General features: G+C 44.0%; 1 protein-coding gene across 1 annotated transcript in view; it reads right to left on the bottom strand.

The window, feature by feature from the left end:
* Nucleotides 1–25,535, bottom strand: part of LOC100964574 (myomegalin) — a 224,940-nt gene that overhangs the window by 142,687 nt on the left and 56,718 nt on the right. The window contains 3 exon segments of the mRNA XM_023515468.1: nt 904–1,014; nt 18,198–18,334; nt 21,908–21,963. Of these exon segments, the coding sequence (XP_023371236.1) occupies nt 904–1,014; nt 18,198–18,334; nt 21,908–21,963 (304 nt within the window).

Here is a 25,535-nt window from a genome sequence, read left to right as displayed (position 1 = left end):
GACAAGAGAATAGCTTGAGACCAAGAGTTGGAGGTTGCTGTGACCTGTGACGCCACAGCACTCTACCCAGGGCAACAGCCTGTCTCCATGGTCATCTTTAAAAACGAACATGAATTTCTCAAGGGACAGAAATGCCTTCAGTCTCAGCACTCTCGTCCATAGCATCATCCTCTGCCCCAATGAGCCAGAACTAGAAGCTTCTTCAGCAGACTGTGTAGCCTAGAAACCATCTGCCTCATGGTCACCTCCAGGGCTCTTGTTTAAAAACGCCAACTTCCAAGCTGCCCCGTCCGTTTAGCAAATCTGAATCCCTAGGGTGAGGCGTGGAATCTGCGCTTTAAACCAGCGGCCAAGGTGCTTGCTCTGCGCAGTTCCACACCAGCGCTGGAGAGCCTCTGAGGTCGTCCAGCCCCTCCCTTTACTGATCAGGAAAGTAGAAACCCGGCAAAAGAGAGGTGCCATGTGCTTGTCCAAGGTCACACGGCCTTATGGTGACCAGACTTAGATGGAATCTGCCCTCTGGGTGACTAGCACAGCACCAGCTAGGGAAACCCGGGAACCTCCACAGGTGGGCCAACCTGCCCGGCCCTGCCCCAGGGCGGTCCGCACTCCCGCTGTAGACGTCCTCCCGGCCCTGCCCCAGTGCCACACTCACCCCCTGTCCCACAGCGGTCCGCACTCACCGCTGTAGACATCCTCCCGGCCCTGCCCCAGCCCCCTTCACCCCATGTAGAGGGCTTCCCCGGCCCCTGCCCCAGCGCCACACTCAGCCCCTGCAGACATCTTCGCGGCCCTGCCCGGCCCCGCGCTCACCCTCTGCAGACGTCCTCCCTGGCCCCTGCGCCAGCCCCACGCTCACCCCCTGTGGACGTCCTCCCGGCCCGGCCCCGGCCCCGCGCTCACCCGCCTGTAGACATCCTCCCGGCTGGCCTCGTACTTCTGCTGCATGCGCTCCTCCAGGAAGTAGATGCGCAGCTTGAGGCTGAAGTTCTCCTTCTTCAGGTCATTGAGGTGCTGGGACAGAGTGCGATACCCATTAGACATGGTGGGCGACCCATGGGGAGGAGCATGCCCGATCGCCCCTCGCCCTAGGAGCAGCTGCGCCGCCGCATGAAGTGAGCCTGCTGGGACGCTGCCGAGGCTGGGACCCGCGAGCTGGGCTACGGTGACATGGCCCCGGGGACTGCGGGCGCTCTCTGCGGGACTCTGGGCTGGGCTGGCTGTTCTGGGTGCTGGAGCGCAGCGCGCTTTCCTTTTTTACCACAGGGAGATATTTGCGGAATCCCCGACAGAGGAACACGCTGCGTGAACTCAGACACAAGTGGTGTAACCCGACTCCAAGCCAGGACTCTGCTGTCACCCTCCTAGAGTCTCCCAGGCCCAACTGCAGGCAGTTAACAGCTTCTTGGAAAAAAGGGGGCTGACCCCCAGAAGCTTCCAGGAAAAGGTGAAGGGAAGCAATTCAAGGTGGCAGTAGGGCTGCAAGGAAGAGAAGGAATTAGGGGGCACCTGAATTGCTGGTGGCTGATTTGGACAATAAAACCCAAAGGAGTGTGGCCAGAAGCAGAAAGGTTTCTGTGGAGCAGGCACGAAATGGCCCAGGAAATGGGGACCACATGTCAAACATCCCCTTCAATCAGGTGCACATCTTAAAAAGCTAGCGAGTTCCTTTGATGATCCAGAGCTCCCCTCAAATCTGTTCCTTTGCAGTTTTTCTTTCCCCTTTTCAACCCCTGAAGCAAATTCACAGCCCTTGCTGCCTCCCTACACACTGTAGCTAACCCCAAAGACAGAGTAAATTTTCAAGCACTCCTCCCTACACACTGTAGCTACCCCCAAAGACAGAGCACATTTTCAAGCACTCCTCCCTACACACTGTAGCCACTCCCAAAGACAGAGCAAATCTTCAAGCTGACTGGAATCTTTGCAAACTCTGTTTACCAGTCATCCAAGCTCACAAAGAGGCAGGGTTGAGGGGTCCTCCCTCCAAGGCAGAAGGGATGGGCAGAGAGAGTGTGGGAGGGGAGGAGTGAGGGAGCCGTCATCCCGGAGCCAAGGATTTCAGCCAGTCACTGGTTCTTAACTGGCACCCGCCAAGTGGAGCCAGGCACTCGTCACCAGATCCTGCTTGTAAAGCAATTTAAGATCCTTGAGTGACAGCTGCAACATTAGCAGGAAGTGTTTTTTATACCACATCACACGGGACATTGAAGGTGACCCCACAGCACAGATACCAAACACAGGTTCTTGGTCGAAATAATACTAGATTGGGAAAAAATCACTATTAACATTCAAGGTAAAGGAAACTAAAAAGATTACACTTAATTCAAGCACTCATTTCCTCCCCCAAACTACCTGCTTTTCATTCTTCCACTTCCTTCTCAATCTTCCTAATAATTCCAGCCAACATCTGCATACCCACCCGGTGTATATTGGGCATGAGGCATACAAAAATGAAGATGGTCTCAACCCACAAAGAGCTACAAGGCCTTACAGCTGATCATTCCATGTTAAGATGTATTTTACCCTGTAATCCTGCAAACCTGTGTTTCTCTACCTTTTACATTGCATCTAGAATGTATATGCCCACTCTTAACTGAAGTAAACGTCTCACGGAGTAATTGTCCCCATCTCTACGTGTGATGTTCTCCAGCATATTTGGTTTCTCTTTCTCCGTAGGACCTGCTAAATTGATTTCACCACCCACTAAATAAGTTTCAGTCCACAGTTTGCAAAACGTGGACTCTGTGGGAACCCAGAAGAAACACTGATCAATTCCTAGGGTGTTCAGAGGAGCTTCATGAGGAGTTGAATTTGCACTTTGTCTTGAAAGATAGAAAATGTTTGAGTGAATAAAGTGGCCTCAGGAGAGCTTAATTAGAACTGCACATTCTCCCAAATAGATTTGGATTATAAATACAGGCAGTCTCTGACTTACAAACATCTGAATGATGTATGACTCACATTTATGAACAGGGGCTATTACAGGTAATAGGAAAATGTACCTGTTCCAATTTACATACAAATTCAACTTTAGAAAAAACCTACAGAACCCATCTCATTCATAACCTGGGGTCTGCCTGAAGGTAACATTTCTTACCATAGACAGTTAATAAGTTGAAATATTTCCTCATTAAAAAAACACACAATTAAAATTCAGTAAACTATGTTCACTAAATCTGTACTCTTAGTATGAAGAAAATATTATTTAGAGTCAGAGACAGTGATGAAAAGAGAAGTCTAAATAAAAACTCAAAAGATCTTTTTCTGGCGCCAGTTCTACTATTAAATACGTGTGTGAACTTAGGGGTGCACTTCTCTAGAAGCCTAACTGCCCTCATTTATAAAATAAAATGGTTGGAAATGGGTACTTTGTAAGGTCCTTTCCTGGTCTAAGCTCTTAGAGGGATGGCCTAGTTATTATCACCTCCCTGTACACAAGGGGAGCCAGGCTGCTAGATTCTCGACTAGTGTTTAATCGTGCTTTGGTAGTCCACTGTACTTGAGTTCCTTTATCATGCAAGATAATTTAATAAAAGTTTATGGGAAGGAAAACAAATGCAGAGTGTCTTTATCCAACCTAGATCTTTCTGCACATTTATGCCTATTTCCTCTTATGCCCTGTGATATCTTGTTCTCCTATCTCTCTGGCCCCTTTTCTGTTGGTTGTTGTTGCTGTTGGCTTCTTGAAATGGGAGCTTAAATAATGGTAAATTCTTAGCCTTCTCCTTTTGTTTTTTCTCTTCACACTTTTTCCCTTTGAGGTCTTATCCACTCTTAGGGCTACATTTTTACCTCCCAAACACCCCCAAATCCCAAACCAAGTCCTCTTACCCAAGATCCAGCTCTACATATCCAACTTGAATGTCTCATTCTCACAAAAAACCTCACAGCAAGGAAGGAAGTCCCCATCATGTCTCCCAGAATCCACTCCAGCCACCTGTTCACCATGTTGCAGCCAAAGCAATGTTTTCAAAACTCAAAACTTACCCTGTCATCTCTCTTACTTATGGCCCTTCACAGCCACCTCATCACTCTTAGAATAAAGAGGAAGCTCCATCACTTGTCTTTAAGACACTCAACCCTGTTTCCTTCCTTTGTTGTAAGTTCAAGTACTGCCCAAGTAAAGCCTGCTACCGCAGCCTGGAAAGCCTTCTTCCCCTTTTGAACTCCTAAGGCAAATATTAGCATTTGACAAGAGTTCATACACCGCCTCTTAATATTGTTTTTATGGTGGTGAAGGGTTATTCACACCTGTCAGCTTTATTTGACTTTGTGTATGTTTGATCTTTCCCGCTAATCTGAAGCTGTGAGGGAAGGGTCAATGACAAGTGTGTCTTCATGAAGTCCTGCAGCTTCCTTCCACAGGCATCTACGGAGCCCTCTCCACCCCCATTCCTCCCAGTGTGCCCTCAGGGCCTGTTGACAATCACCTCAACCAGACTAAAGTGTTTTCAGGGCTGGCAAGGCACGTTTTATGTCTTTGGATTCTTACTGCACAGTGTTTAGATGTCACTCCCTAAATATAGTATTTGTAGAATTAATAAATAGGTAAGTCTCCCGTAAGTATTGTGTTTTGCTGATTTGCTTTGTTACATATGGGCTAGTTCATCTGTATTATCCCTGTAGTTTTCCAATAGTATAGGATGGTTTGTTTTGACACTAAATAGTTCCTAAGGAACTACATTTGCTAGAAAGTTATTCTAGAATGGGTAGAACAATGACATTTTGCTCATTTAAAGTTCTAAGTTTTTAATACCTGCCCTGATCTTTCCCCTTGGCTCTGGTTTACATCTAATTTCCTAGTAGAAACCTCCACTTTAATATGAGCATCTCTTACATGTGACGAACTCCAGATCCTGCCCAGCAAACATGCCCCTCCCTCACTGGACTTCATTTCAATTTGTGACAACTCAGTATTTGCAGTCATTTAGGCTGAAACCTGTGAGTTGTTTTTGACTCGCTCTTTTTCGTATGCATCACCTCATCTGTCTGCAAATATTATTTCTATCTCCAGGGGGGTGGGGAAGGAGGGAGAATCCATCTATCACCACTGTCACCACTCTGGTCCAAGATACTATCATCTGCCCCAAAGTTATTTGAATAGCCCCCTTAACTGATGTCTCTGCTCCCTTCTTGTCCCCCTGTAGTCTATTCTCAGCATGGCAGCCACTGTAACCCTTATAAATAGATTACTCTCCACTAGAACCCCCACTAGCTTCCCAGCTAACCTAGGGTGAAAGGTGAGTGATATCACCTCAACAACCCGTAAGGCCCAAGGCCCTAGGTGATCCTTGCCCCTCCGATTACCTCTTCTACTTTTTGTCTCCCCCTGTACCCTCTGCCCCAGGAACCCCATTTCTCCTTGCCCTTTCTCCAAAATGATAAGTAGGAAAACATTCCCTTGTTGGAGCGCCTGAGCTTTTTGGCCCTTCTGTCTGGCGTGCTCTTTCTCTAGATAACCACATGATTCACACCTCACCTTCTTTGAGAAACTGTCACCTTTTCAGAGAGGTGCAAGCCCTATTTAAGACTACAACCTGCCCCCAAACTCACGCAGACACTCTGCGCCCCTCTTCTTTATTTTTCATTCTGTAGCACTGCACTTATAAAAGATTCACTTTACTTATTTATTTTGTTGTCTCTCTCTCCCCACTGGCACATAAACTTCATGAGACAGCTGGAATTTTTGCCTATTTTGTTCACAGTGCTCAGAGGCAGTCTGTGCCAGTAAACACCTGTTGAATTCAAGAGCGGATGAGGAATTAACCTGCTGGCTTCTTCGACCTCAGAGGATGACTAAAACTCAATCTTATGTAACATGCTGCAGACATTTTAGGATGAAAAACATACCTAATAACATTCCTCCTTATACAAAGATGATTCTGTAAGTAAAATAAATTATTCTAACAGACGAAGTTGAATACCTAGCGCAAAATGTGGATGTTCTACAAGAGTTCTGAACAAAGAGGAATAATATGTGACAAATTACAAAGGAGAAAATGAACCGTGCAAATAGTCAAAACTAGACAAATTTGGAAGGAGAGGTCATTTTGGACAGTTCCACCAAGAACTGGCACTTTAGCACCCTTTAGGGATGACTCAGGTTCAGACAGGTGGCGGGGACAGAACAATACAAGGACATCCAGGCAGTGGAGCAGAGAGACAACCAGCAAGAAATAGGGCACAGGCTGTCCCAAGGCAAGGGACCCCAGAAGATGGGAAGGGAAGAAACACCTTAGAGAGATCTGGACAGTCAGTGAGGAACCTGGAATTTGTTCCTTTGGGCACATCTGGGCTCTCGCTCTGGACAAAAGGTGAGGAGAAAGGCAGCGGAAGGGACACAGGATATCGCTTACCAGGAAGGTCATCATGTTTATTGCTTACATTTTGTTTTACTTGTTTGTTTTTTGTAGGGTTTTTATTTTTGGATGGGGGGTCGTTTGTTTGTTTTGGGGACAGAATCTCACTCTGTTGCCCAGGCTGGAGTGCAGTAACATCATCCTAGTCCACAGCAACCTCAAGCTGCTGGGCTCAAGCCAACCTCCTGCCTCAGCCTCCTGAGAAGCTGGGACTGCCAGTGTGCACCATCACGCCCGGGGCCTGTTCTTGCTCAGGCTGCACTTTTTTGTGTGGCTTTAACAAACAAGAACACAAATTACCTGGGTTGCTCCCTGGGCCTCCTGCATCAGGCCTCTCAGCCTGCATGCTTTCATAAGCTCTGCGTTGCTTAGGGAATTAAATAGCACTGTTCTTAAGCAACGGGAGAGCTTCTCTCTTTGTTCCTCCTCTTTTCCAGAATATGTCTCAAATCTTTACTCTTCTCCCAACATGTAGTTTCCCAGACATTACTGGCTGGCCCCTGCTCGTCCTCAGTTTCTTCATTCTCCCCCTCCCATCGTGTATTACTCCAGACTGGAAGTGAGACGTGAAAGAGGTCTCGGTCAGCACCAGCAGTAGGAGGATTACCCGCCAGCTGTCGCGTGTCATGCTCCATTAACACAGCCAACTGTCAAATCAGCCTTTAAAAACAAGCCAGCTTGAAGTTTGCTTAATCATATTCAGACCCCAGATAGCTCTTATAATGGAATTGCTTGAAAACGTATTAATCTCTTACCAATCTCTTTCCTAAAAATCAAGTTCCACTCACTAAAAATAATTAATCAACTTAATGAACACATTCTTTCCATAACTTGATGGAAACTAATTTGGTACCTGATAATTTATATCTTTTCCTTCCTTGAAAACAGAAATATTTTTTAAAAATAAGTCGATATAATAAACAGAGGAACAGGAGAATAGTGCTCCCGACACTACATTCATTTACAAATAGACAGTAAATATTATCACTATTGTATGTATTTGCCTAGGTGAGGGAGCATGAAGTTGTGGAAAGAGCAATAGGTTTTGAACCAGGGAGCCTGAGGTTCAACCATGGCTCTGCTATTTCCTCATTATGTCCTTGGGGGGAAATTACTTACTAAGGGGAAACTGTAGGAAAGCAGAGACGGGATCCAGGCAGGCCAGAGGAGGGCTGCACCTCTACCTGGGATGCTAACTGGTATTTTCTCCTAGGAGAAAAATGGACTGAAGGTGATGTTTGCTAACATTTAGATACTGGATACAAGGACAAGTATTTTCTTATTCTTTGGATATTTCTATTGTTTGTGAAATAGTTCATAATTTTTAAAAGAGTATTTTAAATAGAATGAAGCTGGCAAGTACACGGGGGCAGCTATCAGTCAGCAGTAGAGTTGGATGTGATCACTGTATCACCACACTCCCCCTGCCCATTTACACATCAGACTTTTACTGAGCACTTAGATCATAAGAGAGAATAAATTTCCTGTCCCAGAAGGGTCTTGACGGATACTAAAGAGCCTCTTGTCAGGGCTTCTGTATCAGAAGTCAGCTCTAGTCTAGTGGACTTTTGAGATCTTTGGCCATCCTGAGATTCTTCCGTGTTTGAAATACATTTTCTCACAGAAAATCCTGCCAAATGCATTCACCAGTCAGAATGCTCTCCCTTTCTGAAGAATCTTGGGATGTCCACCGGCTCTCCAGGGCCCTGAAGGGTAATGAGAGTCGCCCTGCTCAGACTGAGAGCTCTGGCTGCCTAGTGCCGCAGGAAGAAGTAAGTGGGTGTCAAGGGTACCCTATTTCTAAGACAAAACCAGTCACAGTGACCCAAGGATCGTGTCTAATAGATGATTTAACCTGTAACTTCACTAACTGTTTTGTTTTCAAAACAGCCCTATGGGAAGGGCACACGGACATGTGGGCAGGTCTCCTGCTTTACAGCACCCCATGAAATACAACCCAACAACCCACCGCGTTTGAGATTGGGAGACGGGGGAGCCAGGAAGAGACGAGGTAAGGAGAGAGGGATGGTTTCTTTCACACATACATGTTTTCTTATCTATATGTCTGCTGAGTCTCTGCTGTTCTGATAAAGTCTGAGTTGCATGAATGAAACATTTAACTCCTTCCTGTTTGGATGACTTGGCCCTGCATTACCAAGTCAATCGGGTACAATTCTACTGCCTTCCCAGAAGGGGCCACCTGCATAGGGTTTAACAAGGCACAAAACACTCCAGTGTGTAGTATTTCATTTTACCTTCTCGACAACCTTTGGAGTCTGAAGACTAGATATTATCCCCATTCTGCTGCCGAGGAAAGATGCTGACTAACTTGCTTTCTAACATAGAAAGTGAGCAAGACTGCAGCTCCCAGCAGCTTAGCTCCGTGTCACACACTCATCAGCCGCAATCACGAGACCAAACGACCCCCCTGCACCTGCAACTCACTGTCATTGATACGGCACCAGCCCTTCCACTCAGGCCCTCTACGTCTTTTCAAAAAGTATCTTCATACTAAATGAATTTCCTTGTGGCCTTGGAGGATCTGACCACCTGAACCTGTGCAAAAATTGTTTTCTTCATTTTCTAAATGAATAAACCAAAATTGGTCCTCAAAAGATTAAACACAAAGTTGCCACATGACCTAGCAGTCCCTCTCCTAGTTATACACCCAAAATAATTAAAATCATGTGGCCCCCCCAAATCTTATACACAAATATTTATTGCAGCATTATTTATAATATCCCAAAGTGGAAACACCTCAAACATCCTCTAACTGATGAATAAATAAACAAAACTTAGTATATCCACATGGAATATTAGTCATAAAAAGGAATGACATACTGCTACAATATTCATGAGCCTTGAAAAGATTATACTACATGGAAGAAGCCAGGTGCAAAGGTTACATACTATGTAATTCCATTTATATGAAATGTCCAGAGTAGGCAAATCCATAAAGAGAAAAAATGGATCAGCGCTTTCCAGGGGCTGGGGACAGGGCAGTAGGGAGTAACTGCTGATGGGCACGAGGGGTTTCTTTCTAGGGTGAAGCAAATGTTCTGGAATTAGAGGTGATGTTTGCAGAACTCTATGAATACAATAAAACCATGGAATTGAAAACTTTAAGAAAGTGAATTGCATAGTGTGTAGATTATATTTCAATAAAGAAGTTATTTTAAAAGGAAGAAGAACCCAAAGCTGGCAGAAGTAACTTTCCAAATCCTTTGCAAAGTATTATTTTTTATGATAAATATCCAGTAAAAGTTTGGTTCAATTCAGTTAAAGGCAAATGGCTTAAAACTGATCATGTCTGAATGTTCTCTATATCAACCCTCCCTAGATTATGGGTTCCTAACAGAAAGGTCAGATAAAGTATCCTCTAAGTGGCCCTCAACACTGAATAGTCACAGATTATTATGTTTTATAAAAAGGTAGAGTTTTATTATAATCCTCAGATAAAACAGATAGAAACATATGATCTATTCTATATTTTGACACAAGGAAAACGTACTCCCTGGGCTGCTCTAAGGATATGTGTAACTTTCACATACCACATTCCAGCAAGGAAAATGTCATTCAGAGTCAGTCAACTTGGTCTCCACTCATTACCCCTTTTACTCTAACACAAGGGTTCTGCCCTATGTCTCAGAGTCAACTACTAATACCCATCTCAGAAAGCAGACTGAATTCTACGAAGACACTACCCTTGCTCAGGTCTTGAACCCTTGAGCTCAAGCAATCCACCCACCTCGGCCTCCCAGAATGCTAGGATTATGCCAGGTGTGAGCCATCACCACCTTAAAGTTGCAGAGTCTTTTAAATGCTGACCTATTCCTAATACTGTTCCATTTTCTCCCCCCCAAACTCAGAAGCACGCTGCTACCCCTGCTTTACAAAGCCTTTTCTTGACACAATGACAAGAGAGTTAACTGCAGAGCTATTACATCAGGTTAGCAAAGAAACCCTATCTTAGGCAGCTTCATCATTTGGATAAAGAAGAGGGGTTCAGATGATGTTCCTGCTGCCTTCCCCACCATAGATACACACCTACACCCTCCCCCCAGGCCTAGAATAACAAGGCTTTGTCACTGTCCTCACACTAGAGCACTGTGAACTATATAAAAACAAAACAGATAACAACTTCCCTGGTCACCAAAAATAAGTGGCCTAGCCAGAAATAGTGCTGCCAGAGACGGTTAAGTGAGCTGTGTGGCAGAAGTGACAGCTGAGCTGCAGCAATGCCAGGACTCCCAAGTTCCAAGCCAGATTCTCCATCAGTTTGGCCCAGTTGACACCAGCAGGACTTGGTGTTTGCCTGTAATTGGTCATCTGCTGAGCTCCTAGAATTCAGGGGAGAAACAGCAGTTTATGGCCTCATCTTTTTCTCTAGATTCTCAATAATCCTTTCTCTATCCTCTCCAGGAGTGAAGGCAGTTTTGAAGGTACCACCAGGACCTGCTCTAAGAAGCACAAGAGCTACGAGTCCATGGCCAGTGAATGACCATGACTACAATAATAATGCTTTGACCAGCAGTGGAGGGTGACTCGGGAGAGACTGCCCACATGCACCCCAATAAGCAAAACCCTCCTGTTTCACTAGTGCTCCAGCTATGACAAAAAGCCTCCTGCTTCTGAACTCACTGTGCTCTCTGTTTCCTCCGGCACTTTGCAGGGGTAGCAGGCTGAGCCTGGAATGTTACTCCTCTTCACTGGGACTTAACTAGCCCCACTCTCCCTAAGGATTCAGCTAAGATATTACCTGACCCTGACACCTGGACAAAGGCCCCTCCAGAGCACTTCCACAGCACTGCAGACCTGCTCTCACTGTGGTTCATTTCACAACACAGGGAATATTCTGTTTGGCTGTCTCCCCACTTCGATTGAGAGTTCCTTAAGAGTGAAAAGGATCTTTGCTTCCCCAAATGGAAATCACTTCACTGTTTTTGGTTTGTGTTGTTGTTGTTTTAATGGAGATAAAAATAGTGCAGGTGCCCGCTACAGTTTTCTCTTTCTCAGTGGATGGCATAAAGTAGTCTTTGCCCCAACTCAAGTTTGATATCACTCATTCATCCAAAAAAGACAAAAAGAAAAAGGCATGCCTACTACGGACCAGGGCCTAGGGCTAATCACTGTCCCTAGTGGTGAAAAGACAAAGACTGTCCCTGCTATGTGGAGCTCAGATTCGAAGGATAAGGGAGACCCTGAGCAAAGAACATGCTATTAAAGTGAGAGTTCCTGGCAGCCTGGATGTTTACAACGGGGTGCCGGTCTGGGTGGGAATGAAGAGATGAACTGCTGCTCAGCCATCTGTGGGCTGCTTCTCCCTTTCTGGTTCTACATCCAATCAATAGCTTGTCTCTGAAATCTCTCTCTCCTTCCCCTGCCTCCTAACTGTTCTCTCTCCCTGACTTTACTTCTTCTATCCAGAGTCCATATAGGAGCCAAAGGGATCTTTCCAAGAGGGAAATCTGATCATGTGGCCTCTCTGTCTGAAAGCTTTCAGTGGTTCCCACTGAGCTCAGATAAAATTTAAAAGCCTTTGCGTAACTTCCAAGACCGTCTGTGTGCTGGCTTCTGTCTCTCCCTTTTTCCTGCTTCGAGTTTTCTCCACATTCCTTGCACCCACTGCTCTGAGAATACTACCCACTACAGGTCTTTCCCTTGTCTGTAGCTTGAGTAATGCTGGGGGTTTTTGTGTGTGTGTGCATGGAACGTTCTTCATTCTCCCACCCTCACCCCAAATTAGTGGCTAATTCTTACTCCTCTTTCAAGTCTCTGGTTCGATGTAGTTTCCTCTAGGAAATTTTCCCTGAATCCTCTCACCCCTGCAGACTGAGTTAGGAGCCCCAGTCAATATGATCTGTAATACCCTTTACTTACATAAAAATAATGATTACATTTTGCTGTCATTTGCTAATCTATAAACCCTATAAGGGCAGGAATCAGGCTTACTTCTCTATCATTGTATGCAGTGCTTAAGACGTTGTGTGCACACAGAACACTAGAAATATTTGTTCAGTGACCAGGGAAATAAAGTGAATACACATTATTAAAAATACAGATAATACAGAAAGTTGTAAAGAAGGTAACTCATGGTTAATCCATCACATCATCCAGATGTAATTACTATCAGTATTTTCATTATATCCTTCCAGACATTTTCTACTTGTTCTCTTTCAAAAATGAGATCTTGGCCGGGCACAGTAGCTCATCCCTATAATCCTCACTCTGAGAGGCTGAGGTAGATGGATCACTTGTGCTCATGAGTTCGAGACCAACCCAAGCAAGAGTGAGATCCCGTCTCTCCTAAAAATAGAAAAACTAGCCAGATGTGGTGACACACGCCTATAGTCCCAGCTACTCCAGAGGCTGAGGCAAGAGGATTGCTTAAGTCCAAGAGACTGAATTTGCTGTAAGGTATGATGGTACAGCACTCTATCCAGGGCAACAGACTGAGAAGAAAGAAAGAAAGAAAGAAGGAAAGAAGGAATGAAGGGTAATGAAAGAAAGAAAGAGAAAGAAAGAGAGAGAAAGAAAGAAAGAAAGGAAGGAAGGAAGGAAGGAAGGAAGGAAGGAAGGAAGGAAGGAAGGAAGGAAGGGAAAAAAAGAAAAAAAAGAGATCTTATTTTATGTAATATTCAGTCAACTTGTTGTTTTGTTGTTTAGTCTTTATTTATTATCATGGACAGCCTTCCAAGTCAGCACCTTGTTTTATGTTTTGTTGCATGTGTACATCATCCTTGAAATAACCAATCCTCACCTTGATGGATAATTCAATTATTTATAATATTTCATTAGATAAAGAATACTGAAGCAAACATTCCTGAACACATAGCTTTCACATACTGATACTTGATCATTGTGCAACTCACAGCTGGAGCAGTGCCTGGCACACAGGCTGTGCTGTACCCTAAGTGGATGAGTAGATTAAACAAATGAACCAGAAGATCAGCGGTCAATAGAGAGGCACAGTGAAATTGTGGCTAAGAGTTCCAGTTCTGGAACCAGCACACTTATGTTCAAATCCTAGCTCTAGAACTTTCTTGTATTAGCCTTTTCTTACTCTCAGTGTCTCTCTCTGTCCAAACGCAGATAATGGCTGTACCAAATCATCAAAATCATCAAAAGATGATTACAAGTGCTGAATAAGGCAATGCAAGTCAGATGCATTCACAGAGCCTGGCACACTGCGAGCATTCAATCAGTATAGCAGGATCTCCATAGCTGACCACCTCCCAACACTGACCACTGCCTTAAGTCAACCTAATTTTCACAGACTGGACAGGCACCACAGGTACACATCAGGACAGTAGGCCCAGTTCCTTATGCTGACCACCTCCATATGATGACCAGATTGCTGCAGTCTCTTGGCTGGTCAACTTTAAAGAGGTTCTACTGTTATTAATTTATATCATTATTTTTGTTGTCACTTAAAAATTTTGTTTTTAGAATGAAAATTATCTTTGGAATAGAAATTCTGCAGAGTCCACAGAAAGGAAAATAGGGGTTCTCTTCATATAGTGGAGTAGAGAAGAAAACGAGGTCTACTGAGCCAGAAAGGAGGTTCAAAAAATAGCAAACAAACCATTCTCATTCGAGTGCCATATTCTCTGAGGAAGTGATGCTCTTTTCTGTGTTTGTAACCATACCTTTCAGAATGTTCAAGATTGTTTAATTTTTGTAATTGCATTCTTTTGGATAAAGTTTCCTTATTAATTTTAAACCAAATGTGAGAAAACATTTACAACTTTAAAAAATGTTTATGCACAAAAAAATTAGAAAAAACTTTGTCCTAATATTTACATTTTAAAGGCATACATTCATAATTACTCTAATTTTGACATATCTTCCCATGGTTGACTTAGATGTTATTATATTTAAATTCAATCTTACATAATTTAAGTTTCTTATGCCCCTAATTATATTGTACACTCCTAGAGAATGGAGACTTCTATACATCTTTGTATCCTCTACAGTTGTGGGCCCCAACCCTCAGCCACACTCTACCACAGACCAGCACCAAGCAAGCAAGTGAGAAGCTTCATCTGTATTTACAGCCACTGTCCATGGCTTGCGTCAATGCCTGAGCTCCACCTCCTGTTAGATCAGGGGTGACACTAGATTCTCGCAGGAGCCTGAACCCTACTAAACTGTGCATGTGAGGGATCAGGGTTGCATGGTGCTTATAAGAATCTTATACCTGATGATGTGAGGTGGAACTGAGGACATAAGCAGCACTCTTTGGGTGTCAGGGTGTCACTGTCTCCTGTCGTTCCCAGCTGGGACCATATACTCACAGGAAAACAAGCTCAGGGCTCCCACTGATTCCACATTATGGTGAGCTGTATAATTATTTCACTATATATTATAATGTAATAATAACAGAAATAAAATGTGCAATATATGTAATGTGTTTGAATCATCCCCAAACCACCTGACTATCAATCCCCATCATAGAGAAATTGTCTTCTACGAAACCAGTCCTTGGTGCCAAAAAGGTAGGGGACTGCTGCTGTAAGGCACTCAGAATCATTCCTTTCATTCTGTAGTTATAAAGAAAGAAAAAATAGTTGATTTGCTACATATCTTTGGCAGGACTGAAAACTTTGCTCAAGGTCTGTGGAATGACTGCGTGTGGACGTCCTCTAACAAGTCGTGTTTAAAAAGGAGAATAAAGTACTCTCATGAGTGCTGAAAGTCCGAGATTTTATCCCTTCTCATGAACAACTTTTTGAATGTCTTAAGACACCAGTGAAAGCAAAACTGGTATGCTTGGAACATTGTGGTTTGGAACCATAAATGCCACGTAAAAAAATAAAAACGCCCTTCACTGGTGGCATTCACTTTCCAAGGCTGTAATTAGAGAGACACACTTGAGCAGCACTGAAATTGCGAGACCTAGAGACAGCAGTGACAACGCCCAGATTCACCTAAATTAGTGCTGGTCACCCAGACTGTGGTAATTCAGGTTAATATAAAACCCCCAAAGTTAAAAATCTCCTTCATTTTAGCACTTTTCTTTTCTTTTTTTACCCATAGACTTCAAGTTGCAAGTGGAAAAATTGGCCAGGATGGGTGGGACCCCAGGAGGCTGACTCACTGCAGTGAGATTCTGCCTGCCAGGGAAAGCCGGTAGACAAACAGTGCAGCCAGTTCTGCTGGCATTTCCACGTTAAAAATGTGTAGACTGGACAGGGCAGTGGCGGCCCCTCTTGATGTCACAGCCCAACCCTGACCCCTCTGTGGATCTCCTGCAGCATCTGCCTTTTTGATCCTATGTGTAGAACCAAACTACGAGCCTTCCTCCAGCACAGCCTCCCTCTCAGTGCTCCCATATTTCCCCCAGGAAGCTTGGGATTGCCAGCGTTACCTTGGTTTGTCACTTTATACCTTTATAATTGTGGTCAAGTTATTTGAACCTTGGTCTCTTCACTGGCATAGTGGTTGTAATAATAATGTCTTTGTTGTAAGTCAGAAAAGTGAGCTGAAAATCAGCTGAAATAAAATAGTTGAAATGTCTAGAAAAGTGCCTGGTGTATAAGAAGCGCTCAAATATTATTATCATGAGCTACGATTATGATCTTCTTAGGTCCTGTAAACAGAGTTTCAACAAGTCTCTGTTTCTTTCCCTTCCTTTACATTTCTTTTCAAGACACAGTCTCACTTTGTCACCCTGGGTGGAGTGCCGTGGCATCATAGCTCACAGTAACCTCAAATTCTTGGGCTCAAGTGATTCTCTTGTCTCAGCCTCTCAAGTAGTAGCTGGGACTACAGACGACGGCCACAATGCCCGGCTATTTTTAGAGACAGGGTCTCGCTCTTGCTCAGGCTGGTCTCAAACCTGTGAGCTCAGGCAGTCCACCTGTCTCAGCTTCCCAAGTGCTGGGATTACAGGCATGAGCCACCATGCCTGGCACACTTCTTTTTTATTAATTTGAGGGTATAAATGATTAGGTTATGCAAATGTTTGCATTTCTTAGGTAGAATCCAAGATTTAAAATACCTCATACTGGCCCTTTCTCTTAGCTTGGTTTCTGTCGGTGATTCCCACCCAGCATTGAGAAGTAATCTGTGATGTCAGACCTGAACTTAAAGACAAAAGGGCTTAGGACTCCATATCTGAAAATTAGCTGGGTCCTGCTTGTCAATAAACCCGGCCCACTATTTTCCCTCCCCACAGTGTCCAGCCACTGATCCCTCCAGCGGAGGCGACACTCCTCACTTCATTATCTCTCTTCACCTCTCAGCCTGGCTTTCAGAGAGTACCCCACACAGCCCTCAGGAGCTCTGCAGCTCTGCTCACCCCTTTCTGCATTGCAGCACGTCCAAAAGGTGAGAAAGGGAAGGCACTGGGATGTTACTATCATCCCTGCTCCCCTACTAGCACTACAATGCTGTTCAGAGGTTTAGTCTTCAAAAGCCCCTTAATATTCCTGCAAATTCTCTGTGTCTTAAAATAAGGAAAAAACAGTATCCATGACAACTCTGAGTAAAAAATACCAAGAGCAGGCTGTTTAATTCTTAGGCACATGTTACATGGAACATATTCTTTGCTTTCAGAAAAATCTGGCAGGATGTACCTTAAGTCTTAGGTCCATGTATCTTAGGACCTATTTACATTACTCAGGTGGGACCCATTCCCTGGGTATCCCCCAGAGGGCACCAAAGAGCTGTTTCTTTTTTTAGAACGCACAGGTGCAAATTCTGGGTGGCTCTTTCTGGGCCATATAAATCCCGGTGGACGGGTTCTATTGTACAGGCTTCCTGGGATGAGCAAGCTTTCAGGGAGCTGGGGATCTGTACGACATTATCAGGTATTCTTCTTGCCTGAAACTAAGGACAAACACTCCAAGAGGCGGAGAACTAAGAGCTAGCTGATTTAGGAGTTTCAAGCAGCATAACTGATTCTTGTTGACAAGCAAAGAGCTGTCCCTGAGACACTTCAGACTGCAGACAATACCCAGATATCAGAGCAGCCCGAGCTATCAGCAGAGAATTCAACCCCACTGACTGCACCAGAACCCCAGGCTCCCAGGCTGCAGCTACAGATGCTCAGGGCGCCATTTAAACGTCCTGAGTTTTTCTGAGATGTAAACCAGGTGTCAGAGAGAATTCATTAATACAGTAGTCTCCCCTTATCCATGGTTTCACTTTCTACAGTTTGTTACCCACAGTCTGAAAATATGATATGAAAATTCCAGATATAAACAATTTAGAAGTTTTAAATCGTTCTGAGTAACATGACGAAATCTCACACTCCATCCTACCCAAGAATTATCCCTTTGTCCACTGTAACCTGCATACGCCACCCACTTGTATATGCCAGTCAGTGACTGTCTGGGTTATCAGATTGTTGCAGTATAACAGTGCTTGTGTTCAAGTAACCCTTATTTTACTTAATAATGGCCTAAAATTCATAAGTAGTAATTCTGGCACATTGTTATAATTGCTCTATTTATTCTTAGCTATTGTTGTTGGTCTTTTACAGTGTCTAATTTATAAACTAAATTTCACTATAGGTATGTGTATATAGTAGAAAACATGGTATATGTAGGGTTTGATACGATCCAAGGTTTCAAGCATCCACCGGGGTCTTGGAAGGTATCCCGTACAGATAAGGGAAAGGCTACCAAGCAGGTAATTGTCCCTAAGCCACAACCCCCAGCACGTAGCTAGCGTTGCTCATTTGGACAGAGACACCACAATGAAAGCAATGCTTATAATCCAGACTAATCCCTAGATCAGGCCTTTATGAGACATCGTAACTGTACAGTGCACACACTGCTTCTAATTGCGATAACAATCCTCCCACCCCCTACCCCCCGTGGAACTTACCTTCTCAAAGTCTCGGAGAGCTTGGGTCTGCTGCACCTGAGGGGGGTTGTCAAACGCTCTCAAAGAGTACGTCTGCCCACTTCTCCAGGTGTATGATGGCACCGGGGGGCCTCTATCTTTAGTGTCACTAAGAAAAGCTATAGATGAAACAGAACAACAAAAAGGATTTATATGTGAGTATAATGACATGCAAGTTCAGACTATTATCACTCTGACTGGCACATTCCAGCAAAATTTGATTTCTGTAAAAAACAAACCAGTTCTAGGCCACATAGAAACTGTTTCACATAAACAGCTGGTGGTGGATCATATGAATAATGGTCTCCAGGGAATCAAACTGCTTTGTGTCCATGTCCTTTTGCAATGTGATGGCCATACTCCTTCCACTAAGAAGTGCAGCCTGGGGTCTAATTCTCCACCTTTGGAATCAAGGTTGGTTTGGCTAATAGAATAAGATGAAAATATCACCATGTGAGACTGGGCCTTGAGAAGTCTTGCATTTCTGCTTTTGTCTGTTTAGCACCCCAAGACCACTGTGCTGTGAAGAAGCCCAGTCTCCCCCAGTGGAGGAAGAAAGACCAAGTTGAGGGAAATGAGACAGTCCCCCCTGCTGGACTGCAGTTGCCCTGGGTAGAGTGCTGCAGCGTCACAGCTCACAGCAACCTCAAACTCTTAGGCTCACGTGACTCTCTTGAGACTCTCTTGAGTAAGGAAGGATGTCTGGGACCCTCAGCTGGAATCATACTGCCAGAAAACTGCAGTCATTTGAGTGATTCCCAGTGAGAGTAGCAGAGAAAATGTCCAATTTGCCAAAACAACATTATGAAAAATAATAAATCATTGTTGTTTTCAGCTAGGGGTGGGCAAACGTTTTATTCCAGAGTGAGACGGCACTTTTCGCTTCTAGGCCATATTGTCTCTGCACAGCTACTCAGCTCTGCCCTCCTAGCTTGAAGCAGACACAGCAACACGTAAATGAATGAGCAAGACCATGTTGCTGAAAAACTTTCTTTATAAAAACCAATTGTTGGCCCACGGGCTGTAGTTTGTTGAGCCCTGTTTTAAGTCACTAAACTTAAATCACTTAAGTGAACTTTTAAGTCACTAAACTTTGGAGTAGTTGATTACATAACAAAAGATAACACATAGCTTTTAGAAGAAAATAAATCTGGCTACTTAAGTCTTCCCTCAAATCTCTCTACACAGAAATTTTTTACGTTACTATTTAGGAATAATAACAATTTTAACAGTCAACATCGTTAAAGGGCATTATGGTTTACAAAGTAGTTTTACGTGAATTATTTCATGTATAGGCATAAAGTCACTGCGACCAAGGAGATAGACATATGTGATTATTGAAATTTGCTTGCCCAAAACCACATTGCTAAGAAGTGGCAGAACCAATCCTAGGTTCTATCCAGTCATCTTTCTTAGCAGTATGCTAATACTGTGTTATTTTAGCAACTAAGGGAGTTTTAATAACTAAGGGTCAGAGGGAAGTAGGCAAACAGTCAGAGATTTGAGCATCACCGTAACCAATGAACGCATGGCTCTGGAAGAATCTAGTGAAGGCTGAGCTGCTGATAACCCTTCCCCTGCTGTTGAGAAGTGACCATTGTGAAGGAAAAACAAAACAAAGCCTCAATCAAGCACAACACATCGGGCATCTCAGACTGGGGCAGGGCTGGGATTACAAGTAGACACAGAAAACTGTATCTCTTCTTGACCCACAGAAAGAAACATAATGAGTCTTTGTTACTGAACTGTTTGTTCAGTTGTTTGAGATGGAGTCTTGCCTAGGCTAAGGTGCCAGGGCAACCACCTCAAACTCCTGGGCTCAAGCAATCCTCCTGCCTCAGCCCCCTGAGTAACTGGGACTACGGGCACCTACCACAATGCCTGGCTAGTTTTTCTATTTTTAGTAGAAATGGGGTCTCACTCTTGCTTAGGCTGGTCTCCAGCTCCTGAGCTCAAGCAATGCACCTGCCTCTGCCTCCCAGAGTACCATGATTACAGGCAGGAACCACCAAACCTGGTCCAAACTTTTTCATTAAAAGAAATTAGAATGAATGATTCCACATTTGGGTGAAATTAAATAGGCTACTCAGAAGAAGAGAATTTGATAAAACAGAAAAATAACACGTTACAGTTAGATTGGTGGGTTATGATGGAAAAAAACAGAGTTTTTGAAGATTGGATTTGAATCTCAGGACCATCTGCTTATAGTGGGCATTTGGGAAAGTCTCTTAATTTTTCTGAGTTCCATTGCCTATGTAAAAATAAGGGTAATAGGGCTTGGCGCCCTAGCCCAGTGGTTACAGTGCCAGCCACATACACCGAGGGTGGCAGGTTCGATCCTGGCACAGGCCAACTGAACAACTGCAACAAAAAAATAGCCAGGAAAAAAAATAGCCAGATGTGGCAGGCACCAATAGTCCAGCTACTTGGGAGGCTGAGGCAAGAGAATCGCTTAAGTCCAAGAGTTTGAGGTTGCTATGAGCTGTGATGCCATGGCACTCTACCAAGGGCAACAAAGTGAGACTCTGTCTCAAAAAAAAAAAAAAAAAAAAGAATATTTCTTTGGCTTGTTGCTCATAGCACTGTGGTTACAGTGCCAGCCATATACACCAAGGCTGGCGTGTTCAAACCTGGCCTGGACCGGCTAAACAACAATGACAACTGCTACCAAAAAAATAGCCAGGCATTGTGGTGGGTACCGGTAGTCCCAGCTACTTGGGAGGCTGAGGCAAGAGAATTGCCTAAGCCCAGGAGTTGGAGGTTGTGAGCTGTGATGCCATGGCACTCTACCAAGGGTGAGAAAGTGAGACTGCCTCAAAAAAACAATAGTATGTGCAATAATACCTACATCACAGAGGTCTCCTAGGGATTAAACAGAATAATAATGAAAGTACCCAACCAAGTGTCTTATCTGCAGCGGGCACTTTATGCATTTCTCTTCCATTTTTGCTGGCACTCAAAATGTTGAGTATGGTAGCCCTCAGAATTTGTGGATTTAACACAGTTTCAGATGCCAATTTTAAGTGACTCTGAAGTTCTTAATTTATTTAAAGGCTTTTTCCACACTGTGCATATGAACAATCTTTAAGACTAGTATGAAGAAAACAGACAACCCAGCAAGGGAGTAAAGTCTTCAAGTTGGGGAGACATTTTTGCAAAAAAAAAAATGGACCCCCAAAGAAAGCTATCTTCACTTTGGTTTTGTGATTTAGGTAGATGGCAGGCTGATGGTAACACAGTAATGACTGCTCTAATGAATATGTTAGTAAAAACAGTAAGTCAGATTTCCTGAGTGCTTATTCCTTGATGGGCTCTGCACTAAGAGCTTTTGTCCCTTAATTGTACCTATGAGACTGACATTATTATTATACCCACTTTAATGGTATATTAGGATATTTTATTTTAGGAACAGAATTATCTTAGTCATTTCACAAGTGACTTTAATCTTGTAATTACAGAGTCATTAAAAGTATGAAGAGCTCATGTAAGTATTTTAGTTACGATTTACTGCGCTGAACAGCTTCCTAGCACATAGAATTATATGTGACATATAATTCTTCACTGGGAATTAGAGTATGTGCAAACATAAGTTTAAGTACGTTGCTATGCTGAACCTAAAGGGTCCACAATTCAAGGAAATTATGATCAGTAGGAAACAAGAATTAACAAAGCAAGGCTCAGGGCACCCTTACCTGCTGCCTGACTTGTTCTGGGTACAATGTCTCCATCATCCTCTGCAAAATAATCTCTGTGGAGAGAAATAGTAATTAATGAGATACCGCTGTGTAGAGGAATGGACACCCTGCTTGCAAGGACAGTTACTGTTTCTTATCTCATTAAAAGGAAGCTCTGAAACAGGACAGTCTCCTGGCAAGCCTGGAGATGTTTTGTGACCTAGGGGCAATCCCCCAACTAATTCAGTGCTCAGGAATGAGATAAGATTGGTCACTCATTAGTAAGCAGTTGTTAAACACCAATGCTTGGTGCTTCTTCTTGGGGGTTGTGGGGAAAGAACACGTGAGGAAAGAGCATGTTTGCACACAGCCCTGGTATGTCATTACTTTAATTCACCACTCCTGTTGTGTATAACCTCAATGAACAGCCATTGCAGAGGGGGCTCAGGCCTCCCTCTCCTGCACCTCTGGTTAGCCCACCTCTGGCAAGCTAGCACGTTAATCCTTGTTCTGCCTGGTTCTTTCCTGTGGCCCGGAGGCGGAGGTGTTGTATCCCTGGGAGTGACACTGCTCCACAAGGTCCCCAATCCCTGGGGCGGGGTGGGGCAAGATACCTATGTGCTACTTTTATTTATTTCTGCACAATAATTCCTCAAGCTTCCTGTGTATCACATACAGTATCAAGTGCTGGGGACACAAAGGCAAGCACCACAGAAGGGTCCTGCCCTCAGTGTAGACAAAGCCAGCCATTAAGCAAACAATTCCACAAGTATTAAGTACTACCATGGTTAAAATTATGAAGGAAAAAGAAAATGGCTGGTACAGGGACTTAGAGAAACTCAGAGAAAGGGACGTTAAAATCCAGATGGGGAGAATGCTGGGGCCCTGCAGGGAGGGAGCTGAGAGGAATGCATCCCATCATGAGAGCAGCCAACGCCCTGTGTCAGGAAGGACGGGAGCAGACAAAGCCATCGCTGCAGCCAGACCACACAGGGCCTTGGGGGGTGTGCCAAGGATGTTGGGTTTTATGTGAAGGAATGTGGGACACCACCGAAGGGCATTAAACTACAGGATGTCTGTCCCCAAACTCCCCCATGAGGTTGCCATACACAGGGAAATGGGAAACCAGACCTAATTGTGTCTTTATTTACTAAATATTCATTACAACATTTTAAAAAGATGTGGCCAACAAGTGGAGAATATTTTGTAAAATTTTGTAATGGATATTTTGTAAGTAAAGGTACATTTAGCTACAATTTCTCATCTCCCAATGCATGGCTACTGTATAGAGGACTTCCAAGACTCCCTGTAGAGAAGGAATGATAAGTGACCAGATGTAGATTTTAGATAGATCATCCCAGTTGCTCAGTGAGACTGGGTGAAGGAGACAAAAGTGAATGGTAAGAGTCTATATTCCAAGTGAGAAAGGATGGTTTAAACTAAAGGAAAAGAAAATGGAGATAGAAAGAAGCAAAACAACAAAAAAATTCAAGATATGTTAGGAAGTAAAATTGACACAGGAAACTGGAAAAACAGACAAAGACCATTAGTAGCAATGTTAACAACCCCACGATTCAGTACCAAGGGGTGTATCTGCCCAGCACAGAGGGGAGAAAAAATCTCACAATTATTCAATAAATCCTTGTCAAGTACCCGCTATGCTTTTAGGCACCATTTTAAGCTCCACAAACACAGCAGTTAACAAAGCAGGCAAAAATCCCTGCACCCATGGAAATTTTATACTAAGAGAGACAAGTAAGTAAAGTGTATTGCAGCAGCTGAAGTCGGAGGTACCAGCAAAGTAAAGCAGAGAGTGGAGGTAGGGAGCCAGGAGAGAGGGGGTTGGGAGGGAGAGGGGGCCCTGCAGGGAGGGAGTTAGGAGGAAGAGGGGGCCCTGCAGGGAGGAATCTGTGTAGGAGAGGGGGCCACTGCAAGGAAGGACCTGGGAAGGAGAGGGGGCCGCTGCAGGTAGGAGCTAGGAGAGAGAGGGGGCCTCAATTTTCAGTAGGCAATACTTCTCTAAGAAGCAAGGATAGACAAGATCAAATGCAAAGACCCCTAGGAGGGAGCACACTAGAGTCTGTGGCTGGGCAGAGTGAACACACCACGGTGGTAGCAGCTAAGGTCAGGAAAGGAATGGGAGGGCTGGGGCAGGCCACAGACCGAAGCCTTGTAGGTCCCTAAGCTGCAGATGCTGGTGCAGATGTGGAGAGAAGAGAACACTCATGCACTGTTGGTGGGACTGCAAACTTATATGCCTCTTTGTTGCCTTTTTTATTTTGCATTTGTTAGGTAAAGTCTCTCTTTCACTTGTGTGCCTCTCCTAATACAGCCTCTTTGAGAATACTTGAAGAACTAACAGTAGACCCTCCGTTTGATCCTGCAATCCCATTACTAGGTATCTACCCAGAAGAAAAAAAAACAAAAACATTTTGCCATAAGGATATTTGCACTTGAGTGTTTACAGCAGCTCAATTCACAATCGTCAAGAGGTGGAATCAATCCAGGGTCCATCAACCCGTGGGTGGATTAATAAACTGTGGTATACGTATACCATAGAGTACTATTCAGCCATAAAATACTTTACTTCTTTTGTGTTAATGTGAATAGAGTTGGAGAACATTCTCTTGGTGATGTATCACAAAAATGGAAAAGTATCCAATGTACTTAATATGAAATCAGTAGATAACAAATACACATCCAGATGTTAATCGCAATTAAACTCAAGTGGAGGGGAAAGGGGGGCGGGGGAGAAGGGCAGATGGTGTGCTCTCTGTCACCTAATGGGCACAATGTGAGAGCACAGGGCACACCTTCCTGGTGAGGGACACAACTACAGCCCGGATTCTCCCTAACAAACGCCAACAATGTAACCTAATCGTCTATACCCTCACCATTAGTCTAAAAAAAAATTTTTTTTAAAAACTTATTTTAAAAAAAGGCTTTCAGCATCTACAGGCATTTGGCCACTGGAATCTTGTGACTCAAAAAAAGAGATGGACTGAGTGACTAACGTTTTAAGGGGCCGGCTCCTGTTGACAAGTGACTGGCTGAGGTCAGGAAGGCAGAAGCAGAGACAGTTGCAACAATCTTGCAGGGAGATGCTGTCAACATTCAGCCTATTCTTTTTTTTTTTTTTTTTTTTTTTGCAGTTTTCATAGATTCTTCCCACTTATTCTTTAAACTCCTGGGTACTTCCTGCCAACTGTCATCAAGAAAAAAAAATCTGCAGGCAGAGATTTCAAATGCTGCCCTGTTTAAAAGATAGAGAGATTTATAGAGAAGCAGAAGATAACTTGGCATTTGTTTGAAAATTGATAATTTTTTTCTTCCCTGCCTCCGGGCTAGATCTGGGCATAAATCTTCACTTTGTTAAGTCCCAGATGGATGTGAAAGTACAGACACTGGATCAAGTGTGCCACCCTGCAATTCCTTAGTCTTCAAATGTAGATCACCGGCTTGCAGTCCTCCCAGGCCCTGTGTCTCTCTCCCTTCTCCTTCTCATTAAAAACGGGCCCTGAGAGTGAACAGGGCAGAAGACGCAGGTACTACTTATGGGCTCCCTTCCCTGCAGAGGTAAAGAAGGGGAAGGATGTCAAAACCACCACCCAGAACAATGACTTGAAAAATGTGTGGGAGAAAAAAC

This window comes from Otolemur garnettii, unplaced genomic scaffold, assembly GCF_000181295.1.
Source record: "Otolemur garnettii isolate 467f Iridium unplaced genomic scaffold, OtoGar3 scaffold00073, whole genome shotgun sequence".
NCBI lineage: Eukaryota > Metazoa > Chordata > Mammalia > Primates > Galagidae > Otolemur > Otolemur garnettii.
Note: the sequence above shows the minus strand (reverse complement) of the source record. Positions and strands in the feature narration are given on the sequence as shown.